At 43.4% G+C, this 26,281-nt stretch overlaps 1 protein-coding gene across 1 annotated transcript; it reads right to left on the minus strand.

Moving 5' to 3' along the window:
* Positions 1-12,124: 12,124 nt before the first annotated feature.
* LOC111077481 (protein bric-a-brac 1-like) lies at positions 12,125-13,486 on the minus strand. Its single transcript, XM_022371775.2, has 2 exons — positions 13,044-13,486; positions 12,125-12,977 (listed from the first exon to the last, which is right to left on the minus strand). The coding sequence occupies exons 1-2, from the start codon at positions 13,332-13,334 to the stop codon at positions 12,588-12,590; spliced, it is 681 nt and encodes a 226-aa protein (XP_022227467.2). The 5' UTR covers positions 13,335-13,486; the 3' UTR covers positions 12,125-12,587.
* Between the last annotated feature and the right edge of the window lie 12,795 nt (positions 13,487-26,281).

Raw genomic sequence — 26,281 nt, forward strand, 5'->3', positions numbered from 1 at the left:
TCAGGGTTGTCCAGCCTGGGCAGGAGCCCTGCAGCATGGCAAGTAACATTGGCATTTTCCTGCCGGTGCTATTTCCTCCGATGGCGCCTTCAGCTGGGTCCCTGACCTCCACTTGCAGCTCCTTCATGCGTCCAATCATCTTTTTGATGGCCATATTAATCGACCTCTGACCCTTCTCATTCACCTGGTGGATAAGATCGTCCAATATTGAGCCCATCTCGTCGATGTCTTGGGCGCTGGTCCTGCTCCTCTTCGGGGGAGTTTTCCTCTCACTGCTCGATGGAGTGGGAGGGTCTCGCGGCCTCTTTCGGCTGTCAGCGTCTTTTGTGTCGTCCCTGCGTGGACCGCTGGCAAAGCTGCGCATCGAGCTTTGTTTCATAGGGGGCGCTGAGGATGGTAGGGTTCGGGGGCTTTTTAGAAAGCCTACTGTTTCGTTGCTTAGGATTTTCTTGCTTCGTCGGTTAAGCCTCACGGCGTAGTTTGGGGAAATGTTTCTTGGGGCCTCCAAATCCGTGCCCGAGCGCGGGATGTGGATTTCCACCTGGAGTAATTAAGTTATAAGAAGACATTACCATTCCATTCGCATTTTATACCTACTGCCAGGTTTTTTGCATTTTATACCTCCTGCCAGGTTTCATTACTGCCGATCAATATGATACAGACGCAGACGCTGCTTGGATTTTGTTTGGTCGGCGACACCTTTTTGGGGCAGTGCATCGGCGGCCGAAGATTTCATTCCGGCTTGCTGATGTGGTCGCCAGAGCCCCGTTTTGGGGTGCACCTCTAGGCGGTGGGGGGTGGCTGTCGGTCTGTTCCATGACCTTTGTCCTTGTTGTTCCCCGTGTGTCTACCTTAGAATGCATCAGGTAGAAAAAATACATTCTTTGGTACATTTGTACCGCTTCCGGATCTACTGGCGCCATCTGTTGGTGGGCTGCTGCATTCCATCGAGGGCTCCGTCCTGTGCCGGAGCTTTCCTGTAGCCTTTTCGGTTTTCTCCGTTGCTCATCACTGCTATGCAGCTGATCAGCTGGCATGACGAGTGAATTTGCAGTGAGAGTGGAGCCGGCAAAAAGAAACATTAAAGCAACAATTAAAGTGCAACAAAAAAAGACGTGAAAGGCACATATAGAGAGAGAGTGCAAAGGGTGGACTCAGAGAGGATAATCCATCAACTACCCCAGGACGAAGGAAGCGGGTCCGCACTTGATCAAAACGATCCTTGCGTGTGTCCGTGTTTCGTGTCCGTGTATAACATACATTTGCAATGCTCGGCGTGCTTTTGCATCCCGTCATGGAGTTGAACACATCGACAACATGCCAAATGGCTAAGCTCCTCGACCCGAATGCATCAGGTAAGCTAGCTGAATGCCTCATGTCCACGACCCGATTTTCCAGGTTTACTAGCCGAAGACCTGAGGACCTTGGGACAGAACATTCAGCTGCGCTACATTTGTTGTATGAACTGGCACATCTATATACTGTATGGTTAGTACCTCAGCCAGGGAGTGCACACTGCACGGATGTTGAGCGATAGAAGAATAAAGAAAGAAACGCTGCAGCGCCGAAGGGGGAAGCTTAGCCATAGAAAATTTATTTATTTATTCTCGCTATTATAATAACACGATCTGAACCAGATTCGGCATTCTGGTAGATTGGATCATTCTATACGATACTGCGTTTTTTATCTATATTCTAATCTTATCTTTAAAATTGTGCCTGCCACAGATTTTCGTTGTTTGTGTGGAGGAAGCGAAATTTAGAAATACACTTGAGCAGTGTGATATCACATGAGTCTGGAAACCAAATCTAGGCTAGGATGTAGGCAGAACTCGGCTGTTGTTGATGATAAAGAATATATACACATTATGAGGTCGGAAACGTTTTTCTTTTATGCGTTGCACACATCTACTTTTACCACAAGTATAATATACCCTTAACTCTTTTTTGAGTACGGTGTAACGAACTGTTTCTGTCCGTCTAAATCAGCGAGGCTGGCTCAGCGGCCGACGGTTCGTTGCAACAAACACGAGAGACAGAGAGAAATGCACGGATGGGTTTAATTACTGGCTGTCGGTATTTTATTGGTATCCTTACAAGCTGGCGAAAATCCTCCAGCTGAACCCTCCCAGAGGGTGCCGGCCGGGATGGGCAGTGTTTACGATTGCGAACTCGTCCAGAAGCGTGTCCCTCAGCTAATTCTGGCACTACCCCAGGTCGTGGCCCATGCGTTGAAATCGCCCGCTATTAGGACCGGGGATCTGTGTTGGCATCGCTGGCGAAGTAGCGGATTACTGCCTCGTACTCCTGTTGCGTGTTTATACAGCTGTATACATAAATGCCATTGTGTTGGCTTTGCGTAGCCCACCTTTGATGCTCTGTGCGTGAGCTGGTCTGGTTGGGACCCGCAGCTCTAGATTGCCGCTCCACCGTCTGAGCTTTGCAGCCAGACTCCGTCGTGTTTGCTCGCACACGGCTCGCCAAGCTATGTCAGGTCGTCCAGAACTGTTTGAGCCAGCAGGTCCTGAGTAGCTCGGCAGTAGTTGAAGTTAAGCTGCAGTAGCTTAACCATCAATCAGCTTACATATGGCCTTCTTGTACTCGGGACAGGCGCGGCTGAGGACCGTGTGTGGCTGTGAGCGGGTGCCTTCATGGTTGCCAGGGCATAGTAGGCACTTTGGTGGATCGCCGCACTGGTTGTGTTGTGCCCCTCTCCTCCAGAGTTGTAGCAAGCGTCCCCTGTCACGGGGCGCTTGGATCTGCACCTGGTTGCGGTGTATCCGTAGGCCTATTTACTTTAAGCACCGGGTTGGCGCTAGCCGTCGTCGTATGCGGCTCACCACCCAACCGACTTCGCACATCGCCAAGGTCGAGGAGCTTCTGTGCGATGGCGGGCTGGAGATTCTGCGTGGCTACTTGTGTAGCCCCATAGGCTCCCCACATGTAGGGGGCAACTTGAGTGGCGGTGGGCGTCGCCGATCGCTGCGGCTATTGCCTCCCATACCTCCTCGCTTGGACGTAAGCTCGTCAAGGTCGAGGACTTCGATCGCGACTGTCTCCTGCATGGCCTTCACAGCTGCCTTGTCACCAAGCGCTTCTTATGTGGCCGCTTTGGACTACTGGGTGGCTGGGTTGGGAGGGTTGCTGCATCCTGAGTAGACAGCTCCCCAGAGGCAGTTTTCCCTTAGGCCTGTGGCACTTGCTTTGAAGAGTGTGGGTGCTGCCTTCCACCAGCTTGAGGATGTCGTGTACGTTGTCTCTCTTTGTGCAGCCCGGACCAGCACTGCGTTTGGTCTGACTGTCGTCTTGCGCTTAGTCGCTGTCCTCTGATCTTGTTCATTTCTGCATGGGGTTGGTTTCGGCGCTTTGCACTTTGGTCATCGCTCTTTTTCTTCGCCTTGTCTGGTGTCGTTCTGCCTGTTTACGGGTTGCCCTTTTGGAGGCTTCCCGGGGATAGGGGATGATCTCTGGGTTGGTGGTGTTGGTGCGTTCCTGCGGGTCTTGTTCGGGGGCGTTGCCTTTGCCGCTTTTGGGTTTGTTGGGTCAGCGTTAGGGTTGTCCAGCCGCGGCAGGGAGCCTGGCAGCATGGCAGTACACCCGGCATTTTCCTGCCGGTGCCATTTCCTTCGGTATGGCGCCTTCAGCTGGGTCCTGACCTCCACTTGCAGCTCCTTCATGCGTCCAATCACTCCTCCAGATGGCCATATTAATCACCTGTGACCCTTCCTCATTCACCTGGTGCATAGGATCGTTCAAATCCAGCCCATCCTCGTCGATGTCTTGGCGCTGGTCCTGCTCCTCTTCGGGGGAAGTTTCCTCTCACCGCCCGATGGAGGGAGAGGGTCTCGCGGCCTCTTTCGCTTCTCAGCGTCTTTTGTGTCGTCCTGCGTGGACCCGCTGGCAAAGCTGCGCATCGAGCTTTGTTTCATAGGGGGCGCTGAGGATGCTAGTCGGCGGCCTGGCGGTGTTCGGGGCTTTTTAGGAAGCCGCTGTTTCGTTGTGCTGTAGATTTTCCTTGCTTTGTCGGCTAAGTGTGCCACCGGCGTAGTAAGTTTTGGGGAAATGTTCCTTGGGGCCTCCAGAATCCGTGCCCTAGCGCGGGATGCGGATTTCCACCTGGAGTAATTAAGTTATAAGAAGACATTACCATTCCATTCGCATTTTAGACCTACTGCCAGGCTTCTTGGATTTTAGACCTCCTGCCAGGTTTCATTACTGCCGATCAATATGATACAGACGCAGACGCAGACGCTGCTTGGATTTTGTTTGGTCTGGCTGACACCTTTTTGGGGCAGCTAATTGGCGACTGGCATCGATAATTCCGGCTCGCCGATGTGGGTTATACTGCCCATACTCGGTTGCCAGAGCCCCGTTTTGGGGGTGCACTGTCTAGGCGGTGGGGGGTGGCTGTTGGTCTGCTCCATGACCTTTGTCCCCCGTTGTTCCCCGTGCGCTCTACCTTAGAATGCATCAGGGAGAAAGAAGATATTCTTCGGTACTTTCCGTAATCGCTGCCGAATTTACTGGCGCCATCTGTTGGTGGGGTGCTGCTGCATGCGAGTGCATAGAAAATCATTTATTTATTCTTGCTATTATAATAACACGATCTGAACCAGATTCGGCATTCTGGTAGATTTGATCATTCTATACGGATACTGCGTTTTTTACTCACATTTGAATCTTATCTTTAATTGTGCCGGCCACATATTTTTTGTTGTTCGTGTGGAGGCAGTGTAATTTAGAAATACACCGCAGCAGCGATATTGCAGATGAGTTAAAACCAAATCTAGGCTAAGACGAGCAGGCAGACAAACATGGCCATACCACTCGGCTGTTGTTGATGATAAAGAATATATACACATTATGAGGTCGGAAACGTTTCTTTTATGCGTTGCACATTCTACTTTTACCACAAGTAACATAGACCTTACTCCCTCTAGTACGGTGTAATGAACTGTTTCTGTCCGTCTAAATCAGCGAGGCCGGTCGATACTGACTGTTTGTTGAACAAACACGAGAGACACGAGAGATGCACTGCATGGATTCAATCACTGGCTGTTGGGGTTTTATTGGTACCCACACTATGGCTGGCAAAACTCCTCCAGCTGAACCCTCCCAGAGGGTGCCGGCATGGGCAGTAGCACTCATATCCCGAATCGGGATGCATTTCATTGCTGTTTGTCCGGGTAATTAGTGTCAGCCAAGGCCAGGTCCAGGTCTTCCTGACCAAAAATTTGGGGGAACTGAACCATGGCCATGGCTGGAGGTGCCTGGCGGGTAGGCATAAAACGCTAGGGGTGGTCCCCCCGTAAAATATTAACTAGCATGGACCCTCTGGGGCCAACAATGGAGCGGACGGAAGATAAAGCAAGGGTTGGGATGTCAACCCAAACGTCGGTGGAAAGCGTGGCTGCTACCACTGGCGGGCATGGGGGAGGAGCAATCCTCTCTGCGTGTTGCCAGTGGCCACACCTCTGATATGACGGGAGCAGGTCATATCAGTTGCAATGCTACTGCCACAAAAACGACTCACTCCAGGTTGAGCCGCACAGGTGCCGTGGTCGATACAGATTCGGACCTGGAGAGCGTGCTCTCTGTAACCAAGACGGAGAAGATAGCCTTCTCCGCTCCCCGGAACCAGGTTCCAGCTCCCCGCGTAGGGAAGGGCCGAAGCGTTCCAGGTTCAGAGAAGGCGAAGGCGCATTACAAAGGGTCAATATCGTGGGACGGCTCCAGGCAAAGAAGGACCTCTCGAGGAGGAGAAGGCCAAAATGACCTGGGCCGAAGGACGGATAAAGGAGGGCTGGCTCGTCGCAGATGCCGCAGATGAAGGCATCGACGGAGGGATTTGCCAACAAGGTGGAGGAGAGTATCGCCACCAAAAGGCAACGCTCGACCGAGAGTGCCAAGAACGACACTCCGGTGAGCAAGCGGCAACGCGGGCCTAAGGTGGCAGCCCCCACACCCAAACAGGCGAAACGTCCCCTAAAAGCGAAGGTCAGTGAGGTGACCAAACGACATTTAATCGTGGCACTCATAGACCGGAGCGAAGAGAATGGCAAAATAACGGCGGCGCGGTGGAAGATGGTGCACGCGCGGCTCGTGGATGCGCTGTTCGCCAGAATGGAGGAGGACTCAACGGCCCCCATGCCCACGTTCGATGGTGCAGGGTGGCTCAACGGGGTGAAAATACTTAAATGTATGGACGACCCTACACTCAAGTGGCTGACGCAAACGGTCTGCCAACTGGAAGCGTTGTGGGAGGGGGCCAAGCTGGAGGTGGTGGACAGGAAGCTAATCCCGTCCATACCAAAGGCAAAGGTACTCTTCCCCATCGTAATCCAAGGGGACCGTGCGCTGAAGCTGCTACAGAGAGAACCCCGACGTGCCAACGGCTAACTAGAAGATTCTGCACATGGGAGCCCACTACCCAACGAGGGGGCCAGAGTGCGATCATCCAGATCAGCAAGGAGGCAGAGGACCTGCTATACCAAGATTCGGGAAGATGGCGTGGGGGATGGGCAGTGTTTACCTGCGGTTGAGAAAGCGCCACTCCGAGGACAAAGATGTGCACAGGGTGGAAAGGACCTTGGTCTGGACACCATTGTGGAGGCCGCACAGGGTCTTGCGCTGGACTCGGAGGAAGAGGGGGAGGACGGTGACCTGACGGTAGTAGTCAACCCGTCGAGTGGAGCTGAGCCAGACGCACATGGTGAGTGTGCTGCAGCTCGCCTTCACAAAAGTAAAATTGCGTCGGCGGAGCTCCTCTTTGCCATGGAGCAAGGGCCCGCCGACATAGCCTTAGTCCAGGAGCCATGGGTTGCCTCAGGCAATGCTGTGGCCGGGCTAAAGTCCTCAAATTTTAACGTATTCTATACACCATCGGTAAGCAGGAACAGAACCGCCGTACTCGTACGGAAGGGAATCCATGCTCACCTTATGTCTCATTACAGTACTGACGATCTAACCGTGGTGATGCTAGAAAGCAAGGAAAGGCGCCTGATGGTAGCCTCCTGCTACATGGCACACGACAGGCCGGCTCCACCTGAAGAGTTGATGCACCTAGTGGCGGAATCCAGCCCGAAGGACCAGCAACTTCTTGTCGGCACTGACGCAAACGCACATCACAACGTGTGGGGAAGCCCCGACATCAACGATAGAGGTGAGTCCCTCCTAGACTTCATACTATCAACTAACCTAGAAGTAGCAAACGTAGGAGAGGAATACACCTTTGTAGGTCCCACCTCTTCAAACGTGCTAGACTTAACACTCGTAGCGGGAACAAGTACGGTGGTATCTGGCTGGAGAGTCCTTGAAAGACCATCCTTCTCAAGCCACAGGTACATCCAGTTTAAGTGCGAATTTGAACACTCTCCGAAGATAACTGTCATAGAAACCCCCGGAACACAAACTGGGAAAAGTTTAAAAAGACAGTTACCTCGAAGCTCGCGAATCGTCCGGGCACAGTGAAATCCCCGGAAGACATAGAAACGTCCCTAGAGACCCTATCCAGGGAACTACTGGATGCGTACCACGCATCGTGCCCACCCTCGAGAACGAAAAAGAGGACCAAACCACTCTGGTGCTGGAACCGGGACCTATCGCTCCAAAGAAACAACCTCAAAGAATTCTTCAAAATCGCCAAACAGGCGAACGAGGATATGATCAATGAGGAATACAAAACCCTACTCAGGGAGTACAAGAAGGAAATACGCAGGGCACAAAGAAACTCGTGGAGGAACTTCTGCTCCAATATCGAGAAAGTCCCAGAAACAGCTAGACTTCGGAAGCTGCTATCAAAAGCAACCCACCATACAGAGTCAGCTGAAACGAGAAGATGGACAGTGGACTGAGGGCAGTGAAGAAGCCCTAACAGCACTAATGGAAGCTCACTTCCCAGGATGCACCGAGGTTGCTGACGCTACAACGCATCAGGACCTAGCAACTGAGGAAGAGCATCCCCCAACAGGTCTCATATCGTCTAAGAAAATCCACTGGGCTATAGACTCCTTTGCGGGTACAAAAGCACCTGGACTAGACGGTATATTCCCAGCCATGCTACAGGTGACCAAAGACGTGATCACCCCATGGCTCTCTGCAATATACTCAGCTTGCCTGAGGCGCGGGCTATATCCCTATTCAATGGAGGACCTCGAGGGTTGTCTTCCTTCCAAAGGCAGGAAAGTGCAGCCATATGAGCCCCAAGGATTACAGACCGATAAGCCTCACCTCCTTTCTACTCAAAACACTAGAAAAGCTGCTGGATCTACACATCAGGAATGATGTAGGGAGACTGATGTCAACCAACCAGCATGCCTACACCAAAGGGAAATCGGTAGAGACGGCACTGCACTCGGTGGTAGCCACCATCGAGAGAGCCCTCCATAATAAAAAAGTATGCTCTAGGAGTGTTCGTAGACATATCCGGAGCATTCAACAACGTCACTACGAGCGCTATTATGGACCGCCTAGAAGCGACCAATACACATCCCGCAATCAACCTCTGGATAAAGAACCTTCTAAGTTGCAGACGGGTGCAATCAGAGTGGGGCACCGCTTCCATGGTGAGGGGGGCGCATAGGGGCACACCACAAGGTGGGGTCCTGTCGCCCCTCCTGTGGAACCTGGTGGTCGACGACTAATAAAGAGATTCGAGAGGAGAGCCCCAAAAATAACAGCCTATGCAGACGACATAAGCATAATTATTACGGGAGTATGTCCATCGATCTTTAGCTCCATAATGGAATCAACACTCAGGGAGATATGTGAGTGGGCAGGAAAAGTAGGACTCAGTATCAACGCGGACAAGACGGACCTCATTCTCTTCACCAAGAGATACAAGGTACCGGCATGGATCCCCCCAAAAATTGAAAAAACCAGTCTGACCCCTAAAACACAAGTCAAATACCTCGGCATAGTACTGGACAGCAAGCTGGCGTGGAGACCCAATGTAGTGGAGAGGGTGAAGAAGGCCACCATTGCGCTATATGCATCCAAGAAGATGCTCAGCAGCACATGGGGCCTGTCACCTGCTTTAATGCACTGGATCTTCATATCGGTGGTGCGACCGACTCTCTGTACGGAGTCTTAGTGTGGTGGCAAGCGACAGAAAAGAAGACGTATAATAAGCTTCTGGAAAGGACCCAGCGGCAGGCACTGCTCTGCATTACGGGGGCGCTGAGTCAACCCCAACAAAAGCTCTCGAAACCATAATCGGAATCGACCCCCTGGACATCCACGCTCAACTGATTGCAGCAAAGGCGGCACAACGCTTAGTAGCGTCAGGAAACATGTCTCTACAGGGATTCGGGCACAGTTCAATTGGCCGAGACATGACCAGTATATCTGACTACATTATCCCCCAAACTTGCCTGGACGTAAACACAACCTCATTTATGGGACCCGACGACTGGAAAAGGGGTCGGGACCAGACCCAACACATCAACATGTACACGGATGGCTCCAAGATGGAGGAAGGATAAGTGTGGGCATATATTGTACAGACCCTGAAATAAGGCTGTCCTATAAGCTACCGGACCAATGCAGCATATTCCAGGCAGAAGTCTTTGCCATACGGAAAGCGGCGGAGGTTGCTCGATGTACGGAACGCCCACATAATGTGATCAACCTGTTCGTGGACAGCCAGGCGGCGATAAGATCCATGCAGTCGTCAGCGGTCAGTTCCAAAAATGTCCTGGCAAGCAGGGAGGCATTAGATTTCCTAAGCACGACTAAGTCAGTGCGGATCTATTGGGTTCCCAGCCACCAGGGCATCGAAGGTAAGACAGCAGACGTACTGGCTAAGAAGGCGTCGGGCTGGCAAACGAGAGGACTGAGAACGTGCCTGTCCCCCTCAGAGCGCTCCAAAGCGATTTAGAAAGGAGGCACAACGTAAAGGCCAGCAGCAGGGTGGAGGAGAACCACCACCAACTGAGATTTGAGAACCATGAGAGAAAGGTAGCCTAACCTACTACACCTACCACGGAAGGACTGTAGGATGCTAAATTGGATACTCACAGGTCATTGCCTGGTTGCAGCACATGCAGTCAAACTAGGCATCACCAACAGTGACAAGTGCAGGAATGAACCACGAACTGGGTGCGTGAAACGTTAAGTTCTTACTTGTGTGTACTTTAGAAAAATTTGCATATATATTTAAATTAAGGTTGATTGTATGAATCAGTTTAGGATACCTAAAGGGGCTTGTTGTTTTCCGGTTGTGTCACTCGGATATTAGGTCTATATCTTTGGTTTTGAGGTATTTCCACGGTAACTGTTTCCACGATTACCTCGGTTATTTCTGTAACGAGTTACTGATAGTTACTGAAGTTACTGTTGTTACCGTAGGTATTATTGTAATTATTATTATTATTGTATCTGCCTCTGAACGAGTTACTATTCCGGTTACCTCTGTTTTGGCGGCAGTACAACACTGCATCACTTTTTCCTGTAGCGTCAGTGCAACTACCAACGAATTTTGTAATGACATCATTCATCGTGTTGAATGTGCCAGCCTGCATTATTAATTTTACTTTTTCTATTGAGCAATTTGTTGTCATGGCCTTAACAGCATGTTGTGTGCTATATTTGGTGGCCAGTTCTAGAGGAAGTCCATCTGTGATGTATGCTCCCTCTAAGGCTTTAGTCATCTGCTCAACCTCTTTTTTGTACTGGTTGGCTGTTTTGTTTCTTTGTTGGAGGTTCATTAGTTTTGCTGATAAAACCTCCACTGACATTAACCTCGCCTTTGACATTAACCCTGAGGCTGGAGATTACCTGCGCTAAGGTATTTTCTTCTCCAATCAGGTTTCTAGCCGATCCCTTAAGTTTTGTTTTTATAATTGAGATCGCTAGTTGCTCATGTGCGCCTTTAATGGCGTCGACAATGTTAAGGGCATCTAAAAAACTTTATAGGTTTTCCGCTTTCCCATCAAAGTCTGGGATAAGCTTCGATGCTGTATTTATAAAGTCTATATATGATTGTGCCATTCTGATGGTTTGATTATGTTGGTTGCTCGATGCTGCACTAGTCGACGAGGTGTCGTCGTTTACCGGAAGTTTCGATCGATTTGATCGAGAATCGTCTTCAGATATGATGCTAATATTTTTTATATTCGGGGGCCTGGGGCTTATTGGCCTTGATCCCGATTCTACAGCTGGTATATATGTCGCTGCTGTGTTGAGAATTGTTGGTATATGTATGTCCAAATTGAGCTTTTCTTTAACGGTAACCAATCGTTCTCTTAGATGTTGAAAATGTCTGTTGCTTGAAACCAATGTATATCGTCAAGTCTTTGTTTATTTGTTTGAAAAAGGTCTCTGATCTCATTGTAGATTTCTACTAGGTTGGTTACATGTTTAATGACCGTACTATTTTGAGTAGGTCTGTTTTGCGTTAAGCATTTATAGGACTTATCGAACTCTGCTCTAAGAGTACAGACTTTAGCGCAGATCGTAAGCCAGGCCATGTGGTGTTTCTATGTTGTTCATTCCGAATGGAAGACAATCTGACATCATTAACCAAAATTCTTGAATTTAAGATTTAAATATAACGAAGTCGATGACCCTGCCTAGAATGGAATGCTTATTTATTACGGATTTTACTGCGATACCTGGAATGGTAGTGTGTTTTTGAACAATGTATTAAAGGTGAGAATTCTAATTGAAATGTATCCATGTACATATATTCGAGCTCTATAATGCTCCTAGGGGTCGTTGAGACCTATTGTAGAATTCTATTTGAAAAACCTGGGTCCCTATTGTAGACTTCTTCTATTATTTTCAATGTAGTCATGATAAAAATTGTTTTCTATAATGAATTTTTCGCAAGTTATACCCTATCTAGATTTATATCTCTACTCATATATCTTTTCTTTATGATCTTGTTGTGCTTAACATATAATGTTAGCAAAAACTGTAGTGTACTGACTATGGTCAGTATTAGAAGCAGAACAAACAGGGCTTGGATACCATCTCTGTGGTCGATTATTTTGACATTATTGACCACGTTGGCCGTATTGTCTTTGGTTTGGCTATCATCTGAGCCAATCCAACCCATGTTTGAGTTTTTTTTTTTTTGAAACTGAATTTTGATTTTAAATTGAAAGATAAAAAAAATTGGAAAAATTTATAAAAACAAATTCTTAATTTGAAAGTTAGGGTATACATATGTGTATTCGCAAAAAAAATTATTTTTAAGTGAAATATGAAGATATGTTTTAGGGCATATGGCTGATTAACATTGTTTTGCTCTATATAATTAAAATATCAGCCATATGTTTTTAGTAATAGCCTATCATTTGTTAGTTTTTTACAAGCAGCGTTTTCACGCATCTACTTGTGGACTTAAATGTATTATTATATCTATTGGTAAATGAAGTCATTTGCATAAATGCAGCCTTAGTAGTTCTAAAATAATTCGTAGTTATTTTTGTCTCGACATCTATACCAAACGGAATCCAAAATGGCTTTGAATATTCCGCTTAAAACGCCCTTCATGGGCCACGTAGACTCTGTGGTGGATTTGAGCTTCAGCAAGGCCTGTGAGGGCCGCTACAGCTTGGCATTCGCCGGACAGAATGGCCTAGTTATTGTGCGGGACTGTCGCGGTGAAAATGTAGACAATGCGCTTCGGTCCCATAAAGTGTTTCACGGGTGCAACGGCCGCCTGCAGCTCGCAGCTCGCTGCCTGCTCCTGTTCCTGTTTCTGTTCCCGGCTGTGGGGTCTGCGGTGGCATGCGGCCAAGCACACTCTCCTTCGCTGATGTGGCACCCATTTGGAGCGCTGCCTGCGGCTGTTGCTGCTGTTGCTGTTGCTGCTGCTGATGCTGGTGATGCAGCATGTCCTGGGCATAGCTCTCGGCCAGGCTGCGCGGCGGCGAGAGAATAGGCCAGAGAATAACGTCGCACCAACTCACCCCGGCCAGACCCTTGATCTTCAGTTCATCGGCAGCCCTCAGCAGCGACGGTAGGCTGGCCTAAACCGAAGCACAAACAGTGTGATGAGCATGAGCAGGTGAGCAGTTTGAGGGTAGTATACTCACGTGCTCCACATTGATCTCCCCCTTGTACATGAACTCAATGAGGCACTTGACCTCGGCAAAGGTCACATCCTTCATGATTATAATGGGATCCCGCTCGCTGGCACAGCTCGTGAGCACCGAATCAAAGAAGGTGCTGCAGGCGCACAGCACCACGCGATGGGCGCGTATCATTTGTCCCTCGCAGGCCAGAGTCACATCGCAGAAGCAGCCGCGATCCAGCAGCTGCGAGAACATCATCTGCGCCTTGCTGTAGGGGTACTTGCAGCGCAGGCAGTACTGCTGCGGCTGCATGGTGAGGCCGAACTGCTGCTGCTGTTGCTTCTGTTGTTGCTCCTGTCGTTGCTTCTGTTCCTGTTGCTAATGACGACGTTTAAATGTTCTCAAATTGAAGTACATATGTAAATGTAAGTACTTGTATTTAGTTTTTGCAAAATTTCAAAACAAGCCAGACCTACTGTGATATCACACAGTCATCATACCATTGTCATTTAAAGGACAATTTTCAGCTTGATTTGTAGCTTTTTTGTTGTTAATTAATGCCACAAAATAAAGTCTTAAAAAATAAATTAACAAAACAAAATAAATATAAATCAAATTAAATTCCCAATTCCCAATTTTAACGGAACGTAAAAAAAATGTTATAAAACTTTATCTTTGGCTTGATATTCGTATAAATAAATCAGATGATCAGATCATATATTTCCCTTTTTTTTACCCGTAGTCAAAAAAGAGTTAAGGGGTATATTAGATTTGTGGTAAAAGTGGATGTGTGCAACGCAGAGAAGGAAACGTTTCCGACCCCATAAAGTATATATATTCTTGATCAGCATCAATAGCCGAGTCGATATAGCCATGTCCGTCTGTCCGTCCGTCTGTCCGTCTGTCTGTCCGTCTGACCGTCTCGATGAGCGCCTGGATCTCAAAGACTATAAGAGCCAGAGAAACCAAATTTGGTTTCCAGACTCATGTGATATCACACTGCTACAAGTGTATTTCAAAATTTCGCCCCGCCCCCTTCCGCCCCCTCAAAGGACGAAAATCTGTGGCAGGCACATTTTTAAAGATACGATAAAACTATAAACGCAGTATCGTAGAAAATGACCATATCTACCAGACTGCCGAATCTAAATCAGATCGGATCATAATTATAGCCAGAATGAAGAAATTAATTTTCTGTTGGTTCCCTCTCCTTCTCCAGCGCTGCTGACGCTACTGATTCTCTTTCTCGCTCGCACACTCTGCACGTTCAGTGCGCGAGCAACCCCTAGCGGAGATGATGTAGAATCTAAATGGTACATGTAGAATCTACATGTTAGATGTACTATATACATTGTAGATGTAGATAACAGATGTAGCAAAAAAAATGTAAAATGTTAAATTTTTTTTTTTAATTCTAAAATTCTAACTAATCATAAGCTCAAAAATGTATATACTGACTGAGTACGGGTATAAGTAGAGTCGCGTCCCCAGAAGCGACTCACACGTTCCTTCTCGTTAATCATAAAATTCATTAGATATCTGTAGCAGTAGATGCCGACCAAAATATATTCCTTGTATGGGTGCGGGGTTTGATCTATTCATTCAGCTCTACAACCAAATTGTTTTCTCAATATACTCTACTTATACATATAATACTTCTATCCAATGGAAAGACGTTCATCAAAAGAAAAGAAAGAAATCTATTAATCCTGATTTTGTTTACTCCTTTGCTACAACAGGTTTCGGGTCTTTTCCATCTCCATTTCTTCCCACAGAAGCTAATACTGAATGCAATGCAGTGGGTGCGGCATTCACGCCCACGGTTCCTTCACGGTTTCCTTCTGCCACTGCAATAGGAACTTCAATATCTGCGGGGGATCCATTCTCGTGCGATTTCCTTGTACTTTTTGAGCAGAATCTTTAATTTTTGAAAATTATGCAAAAAGAGTCTCCTGCTATAATTTTGCTGCAGCCACTGGAGGAGCTTTAGCGGGATCTACGCGTTTCTTTTTTATATTTTGTGCTTTTACAACAGGAGGTTCATTTCCGCTTTGTGTTTGCTGCTGCTCCTGCTTTAATCACTGAAAACCTTCTGCTATATCCTCCTGAGAATCTCCAAGAATCTTAATCTTAAAAAAGCACACGGGTCTTTGCTCCTGCTCTAAGTCTTGAAATCAATCTATGGCGCCAACAATATTATCGATTGCTCAATATTTGGCCAAACATCGACTGTTGCTGCCCACCATCGATAGTATTGCGCGGAAAAATTGAAAATTTAAATTGTATATTGCATTAATGCAAATGAAATGGTTTCGAATACGGTTTATGGTACTTTATAAACTTTATATGCATGAAAAAATTCATTTTTGTTTGTGCTGTGCAGCTTAATAGCCTTTTTACACTGGGCGCGTCTGCTATCGATATCGGAATAGACGCAATGAAGCAGAATAGGCGTTTACATTGGCAGACGTGCGTCTTGAATTTGGATTTGGGTGCTTGATGACAAGGAAAGAAACACAAATTTTTGAAAATCAACAGAATTATGCAAGACGGCAGGAAAATGGACGAAACAGAATTGATTCTCATATTTATATATTATTTTCAGACATTTCATTGTAGAGTGGGAGTTCTTCTTCAAATTATGAAAACCACCGAAGTTCGTCTCCAGCAGTGTCTTAATGGCATCAGGGGGTCAGAAAAATTTCTTATGATAATAATACAATCAGTTTCAGGTATTTTATTTAATGATTTGACGTATATTTTCACCTTTTTGCACAATAATACATTTTTAGCGCCAAAATTTGATTTTTGATCTACAAGTTTTTGTTGTTATTAGTGGTGATAGTTGCGCTGATAAGGCAGAAAATAGCAAAAATGAGCAAAAGCAATCGAATATATCGAATAGACGCACATGAATCAGAAACTGACGCAACTTTTTGCCACCACTAGGGCCCTATGCTTAACCTATGTAAAAAAAACTGCGTCTCCGGCAAGACGCAAAGAAGCATGACGCAGCCCCAATGTAAACATCCTATAAAATATTGTCGATAGTATCGATGAGCAGATGATTCTTTTGTGCGATAAACAGTAATGTCAATCAAGCACAGTTCAGCCCCGCGCTAAACGAAAAATTCACTCGTTCGGTATGGCATTTAGAAATAATTGAAGTTGATGTTGTTGTATTTCGTTTCAAACATATTTCTTTTATGTAATGCATATTTGTTTTTTGTTGTTGTTGTTGCTGTTGCTGTAGTTTTTGTGTGTGTTGTTAACTTATAAAAAAATTGTCCATACTGTTGGCGGGGATGCCCCCGGTTTGTCAGTTATAATTACGTTTAATGATTAACTAGATTTCATAGTTTTGTATTATCAGAATTTCACTACCACAAAAAAGAAACACGATGGCGTCGGGCGTGGCGCAGCTTGCCGTGTCGCTCCCTCCGCTCGCTAATCTTCTCCATCTTTTTGGAGGCCGCTCACTCTGTGGAGGCGCCCAGCACCTGCAGATCCGCCTCATTTCTGGCCTCGAGCACATGCTTGGCCCCCTCGCTGGCATCGCTGGGCTTGGGCTTGGAGCTGCCGCGTTGAATGCCATTGCCTCTGTCTGCTGCATCCGAGTCCTGCTCAGAGCCAGCCTGGAGCTGCTGTGGCTGCTGTTGCTGTTGCTGATGATGCCGGAGGCGCTGTCGCTGCTTGGGCAGGAGGCTGAAGGTGCAGGCAGGCGGGGAGGCCAGCGTACTGGAATGTGGGGCAAGCTGTTGTGGCGGCTCCTCGGCAAAGTGACGGGCCAACTCCAAATATGCTCGCTGGGCGGGCTCCAGGCTGGCAGCATAGTGGACCAGCTCTGCGGCTACTCCGCGCACGAAAGAGAAGGAGTAAGGAGGCACAATAGGAGGTGGCCCGGTGGGTGGGGGATCTCTGAGGTCTGAGTGGCAGAGTGGTATTTATGTATGGTTATGTTTGCTTATTCATGGCCATGCTATAATTGATAAAATGTTAAAAATCTGTATCCTATCCTTATGTACTTTCTGTTTCTTTTTCCTATCATCAGAGATTATGACGTTATCTCTTTTTCCGATGCTTTCTACTGTATAGGGACCTGTATATTTACAATCTATCTTATGCCCTGTTTCGTTTTTTAATAAAACCTTATCTCCTACTGCTATTTCTAAATCGTTTATTTTCAAATCATATAAAGTTTTATTTCTTCTCTTATTCTCTTCGAGCATAATCCTTGCTCATTTATATCTATATTTACTCTCCTTAGAGTAATATTCTATGTTATATATGGGTTCTATGTATATAGTATAGGTATAGGTTCTATAGTATAGATAACTATAAAATTGTGTTGGTAGATTTGATTTTCTACCAAATACCAATTCATATGGACAATCATTGTGTGCCATAGATGGTGTAGTGTTAAAGCAGAAGACGAAGTATTGAAGCCATACGTCCCAATCAGTCTTATCAACTGATATGTTTGAACGTATGTACTCATTAAAAGTTCTATGACTTCTTTCTACTGTCCCTACTGTCTGGTGGTGATGTGCTGTGGAAGTTATGTTTTCTATTTCTAGAAATTTACATAAGTTCGTGATTATTTAATTTTTTTATTCTCTTCCCATGTCCGTAATGAACGTCTTCATTGGACCGTACTTCAGAATAAATTCTTCAAAAATAGCTTTCGCTACTGTGTTAGCACTTTTATTTCTAATTGGAATGGCAACTAGGTATTTTGTCAAGTCACATATTAAAGTGACTGCATATTCATTTCCCTTTTCTGATTTAGGAAGTGGACCAATCGTATCCACTATTACCCTATCGAAAGCCATTTGGGGGGTTTCCGTAATTGTTAAAGGAGTTTTTGTGTGTTTTATCGTTTTCGACTTTTGGCATTTTTGACATTTACGTACGTAATCAGTAATCTCTTTGGTCATACCTTTCCAAAAGTAATATCTTTTGACCTTGGCCAAGGTTTTCGTTATGCCTGTATGTCCTCCTTGAATTGGATCGTCATGTAATGTAGACATAATTGCTTCTTTTTCTTTTTCATTTTGTATTACGGTCACCGGGTTGAGTAGCGCTAATCTTAATGTTCTTAATATTTTATTGCCCATATTTTTAAAATTATCTATTGAAATGTATTCAAAGATATTTTCCCACGGTGCCACTTTGAGTTTGCGTATTTTTTGTTTACCGGCTTGCATTTCAAGCCTTTGGAAGAACTGACCTACATCAAAGGTTCCATTAGTATATAAATCGCTAATCTCATATCTTGCTGTAATTTTTTTTTCATGTTTGAAAAAACATAATTTATTATTTACACGCAAGGTCATTACTTTACGTACTTCATCGTTGTTGATGACTTCATATACGTTGGGCTTAGAAGCTTTTTCTAGAGATTTCCTAGGCAATTCTATCTGATCTTTTCCTGTGCAGGATTTCTGTCTACTTGTCTGTCTTGTAGTGACTTTTAATATGGTTGCTGACATATTCTTCAATTCTTTGATGGTTATTTTTGATAACGCATCTGCTACATAATTATCTCTTCCCTTTAGATATTCGACTGTAAAATCATACTCCTCCAATTCCAATCTCATTCTTGTTAGTTTTGAGCTTGGATTAACCATTGAGAAAAGATAAGTTAGTGGTCTGTGATCAGTTTTAACTAAAAAATGCTTGCCATAGACATATGGTCGAAAATGTGTTATTGCCCAGTGAATAGCTGCTAATTCTTGCTCTGTTGTACTCTTATTACTTTCACCTTTTGTGAATGATCTGGATGCGTATGCAACTGGAAGTTGGAGTCTATCTTGGTTTTGAGTTAAAACCGCTCCACATGCTTGCTTACTTGCATCAGTTATTATGCAAAATTTTTTGCTTCTGTTTTTGCTCTTTGTGTGCCATAACGTAAGCGGATTAAGTCCTCAATGGCAAAATGAATTCTAAATGTTTTGGAAAATGCCCAGCCATACAATGTTGAATGCGTTTTCTTGGCTGGCTGGCCGGCTGGCTGGCTGGCGAGTGATGGCTGGCGGGGCCTTAGGAATAGTTTGGTCAAAGGTGAATGGCAATTGACCATGACAGACATATTAGTAATTGTGAGAATTTATTTTTTAGCGACTTACACTTTGGAATGCAACCAAAATATTCCATTAAATGTGTACACACTTATGCACACACTTTGGATACTTTTATTATGCACACGAAACGGGACAAACTAATTAGATATATTTTTATGATAAAAAAAACAAATCTTAGAATATAAAAAATTCTGAATTTATAGTAAGATGTTATATACATAATATGTATTACATACATATATAGTAAATATATTGCTGATGGACATTATCATATAGATTTATCTGCCTTAGGAGCATTGCGAATGATTGGAAAGTGTATACAAGGATAGCCAACACTCTGTTTCACTTTCTAAATATATAAATACATACATATATACATAGGTATGTATGTTTGTACATGTAAAGATGATGCCAGACTTGTATATTAATTTGTTGTAAATAGTTTTTAAATTTTAGTTTCTGTTCTTTTGTAATTGCTACAGTTAATAACTGTAATCCGCTCAACTTAAACTGAGAGAATAATATAAAAGGCACAGAGAATATATGAAAATAATCATAATAATCTTATAAGAAAATAGCGAGAAAGTTCACGTACCTCAGAGAAAGAAGTACATACATATATGTATGTGCATTGATATTACATAAAAAAAAAACTATTAAAAACAAAGAGAATGTTTTGGACTTACAATAATTATAACAAACATTTATGTCTCCAAACGTATAAAAACAAGTTTACTTACTTTCTGCTGACTAAATCATTTTTTTTGGATCACACCTTTTAGCTTACCCGCACGCGATAGCACAATAATCTCAGCTTGCACATATACATATGTACTTATGACCTTTGAAAACCACGAGTTGTAACACATATTATTTAAAACGGTACAAAGAATGAAGCGCAAAGAGTAACCTTGGAGTGGGAGATCTTTATAATAGATAAGAGTACAAACTTGCATACCCATAAAAAATATAGCTTTACGTTTATAGAAAATATAAGCAAATTAAAAAGTGCACATAAACTTCTTTCTCTGAGGTATGTATATCATGTTTCGGATATATGCACATAAGTGGTGATGCCTTCGGATTCGGTGCGGCGACAATAGCCAGCCATTAGCAAGGGGAGTGTAGTATAGTAGCTTAGTGAATTTCCTCTAGGAACACTAGACCATTGAGCATAGAACAAAGTAGTTAAGTATACGACCCGTATACGTTGTATGGGTACATCGTGGTGGAATCAATCTATTCTACAATTTTAAAGGTGTTCAAATACTCTTCCGAAGTACTCCCTACCTAAGTGATTATTGCGGAATATATACATGCAGGAACATTTTAATTTGATTGAGTCCCTCTTTGGGGACATTAACTTTCTTTTTGTAATTTTGTATTTATGATTGGATCCTCCAAAGTCTCATCCTGAATATCACTTGGTGCCTCCGGTCTCCGGTCCGAGAAACAAATTGAATTATCGGAGCGATCCATCGCGAACTTCTTAAGCATGGACTCGAGGGGACTCTGGGGATCCAGGAAACGCCGAAGTTAGAACTGAAATTGAGACACGGTTGCCGGCTTCAACTGAAGCTCGTACTCCTCATCGCTACCACTGATTGCTGTCTCTTTCAGCACGCCGATCAGGGTGAGGTTCTTCACCGACGCCTCAATCAAGGTGTCCAGGTCATGGACAGGATTAACATTCCTCATAGTGTAGCTCACCTCCAGCTTAATAGCTGACAAGGCGATTGAGTCTTGGAACAGCTGCTCCGAGGAGTGATAGATGGCCTTGAGCACATGTCTGTTGACCACCTTCGGCACTTGGAAGCAATCCATGTCGGCACGGCGTTAAAAAATAAATTTTAATACGATTAGAGAAAGGAGTTCGTTACAGTTTGGCTAACAACTGAAGTTGGTTTATTTGTTCGTTTGTATAAATCACTCAAAATCTCAGAGCATGCTCTACCATGCTCTTACTTCTTCTAGCACTGTCTGCGTCCGTAGGGACTGGGTATTTTTCTATGACGTCATATTTCTTGTCGTCGGGTAAAATACCTTAGTCAGTAGACTTGTGGCCTAAGAAGATCACTTTGTGCTTGAAGAATGAACATTTAACAGGATGTAGTTTGAAGTTGTTTTTTCTACATAAATCAAAAACGTTTATTAGGTTTTTGATCATATAGTTTTCTGAACAACCAATGAAAATTAGGTCATCCATGTAAAGGAATACCTGAGATGGTTTTAGGCCAGAAAATGCAATTGTCATCATCCTTTGGAATGAATTTGGTGCTATTTTTAATCCGTATGGTAATCGCGTGAAGCGATACGAACCATTGTTCGTTGAAAAGGACGTTATATTTCTTGAGTTATTTTCTAGCTCTATCTGGTGAAATCCAGACATTAGATGTAGACACGAGAAACATTTTGCTCGTCCCAGTTGATCGAGTATATCGTCTATTCTCGGTAGAGGAAATTTATCTGACAGTAATTTCTTATTTATTTGGCGGTAGTCAATTACTAAACGCCATCTTTTATTATCCGAGCCTGGGAGAGATTTTGTTGGTACAAGTAGCAGGGGGCTATTATATTCTGACACAGTGGGTTCCACTATTTTATCGTCTATTAATTTCTTGACTTGTGATTGAATTTCATCAATATGGTTATGAGGGCTTCTATAGTTCTTGATATAAACTAGCTCATCATCTTTTAATATCAATTTTTGCTTGTAGAAATTGTTAGTTGTGATTGATTCGGTGTCTATTCCGAATACCGTCATTATTTTTTTGCATAATTTTTCTAATGTTTCCTTAAACATCGGTGGAAAATTGTTCTTCAATTCTTTGAGGACTGTTTCAGTTCTTTTTGTTTCATTATCTTTTAGTATTTCATAACCGGACAAGGTTTTAAATTTAATTTTGCTTAAGTCCACCATTTGATTATTTGTTGTGGTATTTAACAATCGGAAATTAGCCATGGTAGTTGTTGCTATCATGTTTGCTATAAAGATTTCAGGTTGTATTTCCTGGTTTGGAATTAGAACATTTTGTTCTGAAGAGCTAAGTTTTATTTTTCGGATTACTTCTGAACGTGCTGGTAGAAGTGTTGAGGTGTTTCCAGCTGTGTACGTAATTGGTACGTAAATAGGAAAATTTAAATTAGTTGGTCTAATTATAAACCAATCTTCCGATGGTTTGAAATCAAGTTGGCAATTGTATTTTTTTATGAAATCAATACCTATTATTCCATCACATGGTATTGCAAAATCTGAATTAACTATGTGGAAATCGTGAGGAATTATATATTTTGTTGTTTGAATATCTATCGAAGCTATACCAATGGAGTTTAGTACTCCTTGTCCTATTCCTTGTATGTTAATAATTTTTTGTGTATTTATTAATGTGGAGTCTATTGTATTTTCTTTTAAAATGGAAATGTCTGCTCCAGTATCTATTAAAAACGTTAAGTTCTTACTTGTGTGTACTTTAGAAAAATTTGCATATATATTTAAATTAAGGTTGATTGTATGAATCAGTTTAGGATACCTAAAGGGGCTTGTTGTTTTCCGGTTGTGTCACTCGGATATTAGGTCTATATCTTTGGTTTTGAGGTATTTCCACGGTAACTGTTTCCACGATTACCTCGGTTATTTCTGTAACGATTATAGTTACTGAAGTTACTGTTGTTAACGTAGGTATTATTGTAATTATTATTATTATTGTATCTGCCTCTGAACGAGTTACCATTCCGGTTACCTCTGTTTTGGCGGCAGTACAACACTGCATCACTTTTTCCTGTAGCGTCAGTGCAACTACCAACGAATTTTGTAATGACATCATTCATCGTGTTGAATGTGCCAGCCTGCATTATTAATTTTACTTTTTCTATTGAGCAATTTGTTGTCATGGCCTTAACAGCATGTTGTGTGCTATATTTGGTGGCCAGTTCTAGAGGAAGTCCATCTGTGATGTATGCTCCCTCTAAGGCTTTAGTCATCTGCTCAACCTCTTTTTTGTACTGGTTGGCTGTTTTGTTTCTTTGTTGGAGGTTCATTAGTTTTGCTGATAAAACCTCCACTGACATTAACCTCGCCTTTGACATTAACCCTGAGGCTGGAGATTACCTGCGCTAAGGTATTTTCTTCTCCAATCAGGTTTCTAGCCGATCCCTTAAGTTTTGTTTTTATAATTGAGATCGCTAGTTGCTCATGTGCGCCTTTAATGGCGTCGACAATGTTAAGGGCATCTAAAAAACTTTATAGGTTTTCCGCTTTCCCATCAAAGTCTGGGATAAGCTTCGATGCTGTATTTATAAAGTCTATATATGATTGTGCCATTCTGATGGTTTGATTATGTTGGTTGCTCGATGCTGCACTAGTCGACGAGGTGTCGTCGTTTACCGGAAGTTTCGATCGATTTGATCGAGAATCGTCTTCAGATATGATGCTAATATTTTTTATATTCGGGGGCCTGGGGCTTATTGGCCTTGATCCCGACTGGTATATATGTGTGGTGTTTTCTATATCAATTGTACCACATACATTGTTTGTAAACTGATATAAGGCTCTGATTTTAAGAATAAAATTTAGTTTGAATTTACAACTCAACTCGCAAATGTCTAGACTTTTCTTAAGGTCTTAACATTTTGGTCCTTCGAGACTTTCCGTTGTTTCCCCCCTGTGGTAAGAGCACGGAGTTAAACCAGCTCCTTAAAGACTGCAGCACCACTGTCTGGTACCACTGTAGCTCCAAAAGTTGCGAAATAATAAACTCGGGTTTCCCTTTTGTAGTAAGAAACCGAGTATAAAAAATTAATGAAACAGAAGTTTCAAATAAATTCGATAAAATACGTGCTATACAGGCAGTATTTTTGAATTCTTACAATATAATTTATATTGTAGTCGTGTAAAGAAATACGCGGCGGGGGCGTGTTCGAGGCCGAAACATCGAAAGTGAAAATAAAATCCAGCAACATCAGAAGTACAAAGTGAAGTGGAGGTTAGCAAATTGGAAAGAAAAACCAAGCAGCCAAAAATAAAAAAAAATTAAATTTTTTTAAAAAGAGTAACTGTGACTGAAAAAAAATAATAATATTTGTTTTGTGTGTGTTTAAAAAAGAAAACCACGACAAAAAAAATAACGACGCCAGTGCCAACAAGCAGTATTGACGATTGCATCAACAACAGCTTCAATAACTATAGCAGCCGCAACTATAGCAGCGGAAACTATAGCAGCGTCAACTACAGCAGCAGCATCAACTACAACAACAGCGACGTCAGAAGCGGAAACAACAGCGACTTCAGAAGCGGCGACAGCAACTACGGCAGCAGCGTCAACTACAGCAGCAGCGACATTAGCAACTACAAGAGACGGCAGCGGCAGCAGTAACAGAAACAGCAGAAGAAGATTCATCAGCTAAGTTCAGATATACTCGTATTTTTATTTTTAAAACTATTTTAACTTAATTAAGTACAAGATGTTGTCGGAAAAAATTATTCAGTTGTTGGAGGCACAGTCAGCGATAGTAGCTGAGATAAGAAGGATTGAGGCTGGTCATTTGACCAGTGACGTAATCCAAAGGCTAGGAGAGCTAAAAAATGAGGTTACAGCTAATCATGCTACTTTAGTAACCTATGGTGTAGTCGATCATGACTACTTTACGAAAAATCAATTTGAAAAAATTGTAAAAAACATTCAGGACATACAGAATAGGTATGATCTATTAAAATCTACTGGAGCCTTATCAAAAAGGAAAGTAGAAATGGCAAAGTTAGGACCAGTAGGGACTGGAACTTTGAAGAGAGATACAGAGCCAAGAATAAGCGATAGTCTTGAAAAAATTGTTGAGGAATTCGACAAATATATAGACCAGCTGAGAGCTTGTATAGAAGAAACTACTAGGAGAGTAGATCAGGCTGGCTTGCTTGAATGCCAGCGCAGGAAAAGTACCATAGAATTCCTCTCGAATAGACTTAATCAGAAGGTTGAGGATTACTATAAGACTTATGCTACAAATCCCAGCGTTGACGAGCAGATCTTCGAATTAGAATTCGAAATTCAGGGTATATTAGACACCTTAGATGATAGGGTGCAGGCCATAAGTAATGCAAATGGTAACATTAGTAATGGGACAGCAAATAAAAGGGAAGACGATGATTTTCCCGTTCTACCAAAAGCAAAGGTACCCACATTCTCTGGAGAAGGAAAAGAGTGGGACGGATTTTTACAGTTGTACTGTGATATAATCCATAACAGAGATGATATGAAAACATCTTTGAAGTTTAATTATTTAAAACTCGCGCTAAAAGGTGAAGCAAGGACAATGGTGGCCCACCTATTAACAGGTCCTGCAGAAAATTATAATGCCGCTTGGGATTTATTAAACAAGCGGTACGAAAATAAAAGAAAAATATTTTCGGATCAGCTAAATCGTATACTAGATCTACCAATGCTAGATAACGATTCTGCAAAACAAATAAAGATGTTTTCTGACTCTATTAATGAGTCTATCCATCTTATTAAATTAAAGTCACATTTGACAGAGGAAGTTGATGTGATTTTCGCGCACATAATTTTGAGAAAGTTTAGTAGAAATACCTTGCAGTTATATGAAACTCATATTAAACGGTCTAAAGAAATTCAAACATTACCAGATGTTATGGAATTCTTGAGACCAACGGTACAATTCTCTTTATTCTTCCCAGGATGAAGAGAAAAAACCATTAAAAAAAGTAGTGCAACATAGCAGCAATAAGGAAAATTGTGTGTTATGCAAATCAGCAAGCCACTCCATATTGTACTGCTATAAGTTTAAGAGAATGACGGAGACAGAAAGAAGCCAATTTATACAAAAAGAGCGCCTATGCAAAAGGTGCTGTAGGCATGATAGGTATAAAAAATGTTCTTCAGAAATATTGTGTGGAATTTGCAAAAAACCGTATCATCATACGATGCTTCATCTTCCTTATGAGAAAAAGGAAACTGTTAACACTTGTTTGACAAAAAAACAAGCGTTTTTAGCCACCGCACTTATAAAAGTAAGAGCGGTGAATGGTGGCTATGAAAACTTTAGAGCTCTTATTGATTGTGGGTCGCAATGTACCATAATTTCCGAAGAAGCAGCGCAAATTTTAAACCTGGCGCGGAAAAAGAGTAAACACCGAAGTAAGTGGCGTGTCATCGACAGACTCTT

Source organism: Drosophila obscura, unplaced genomic scaffold (genome assembly GCF_018151105.1).
Source record: "Drosophila obscura isolate BZ-5 IFL unplaced genomic scaffold, ASM1815110v1 contig_35, whole genome shotgun sequence".
Taxonomy (NCBI): Eukaryota; Metazoa; Arthropoda; class Insecta; order Diptera; family Drosophilidae; genus Drosophila; species Drosophila obscura.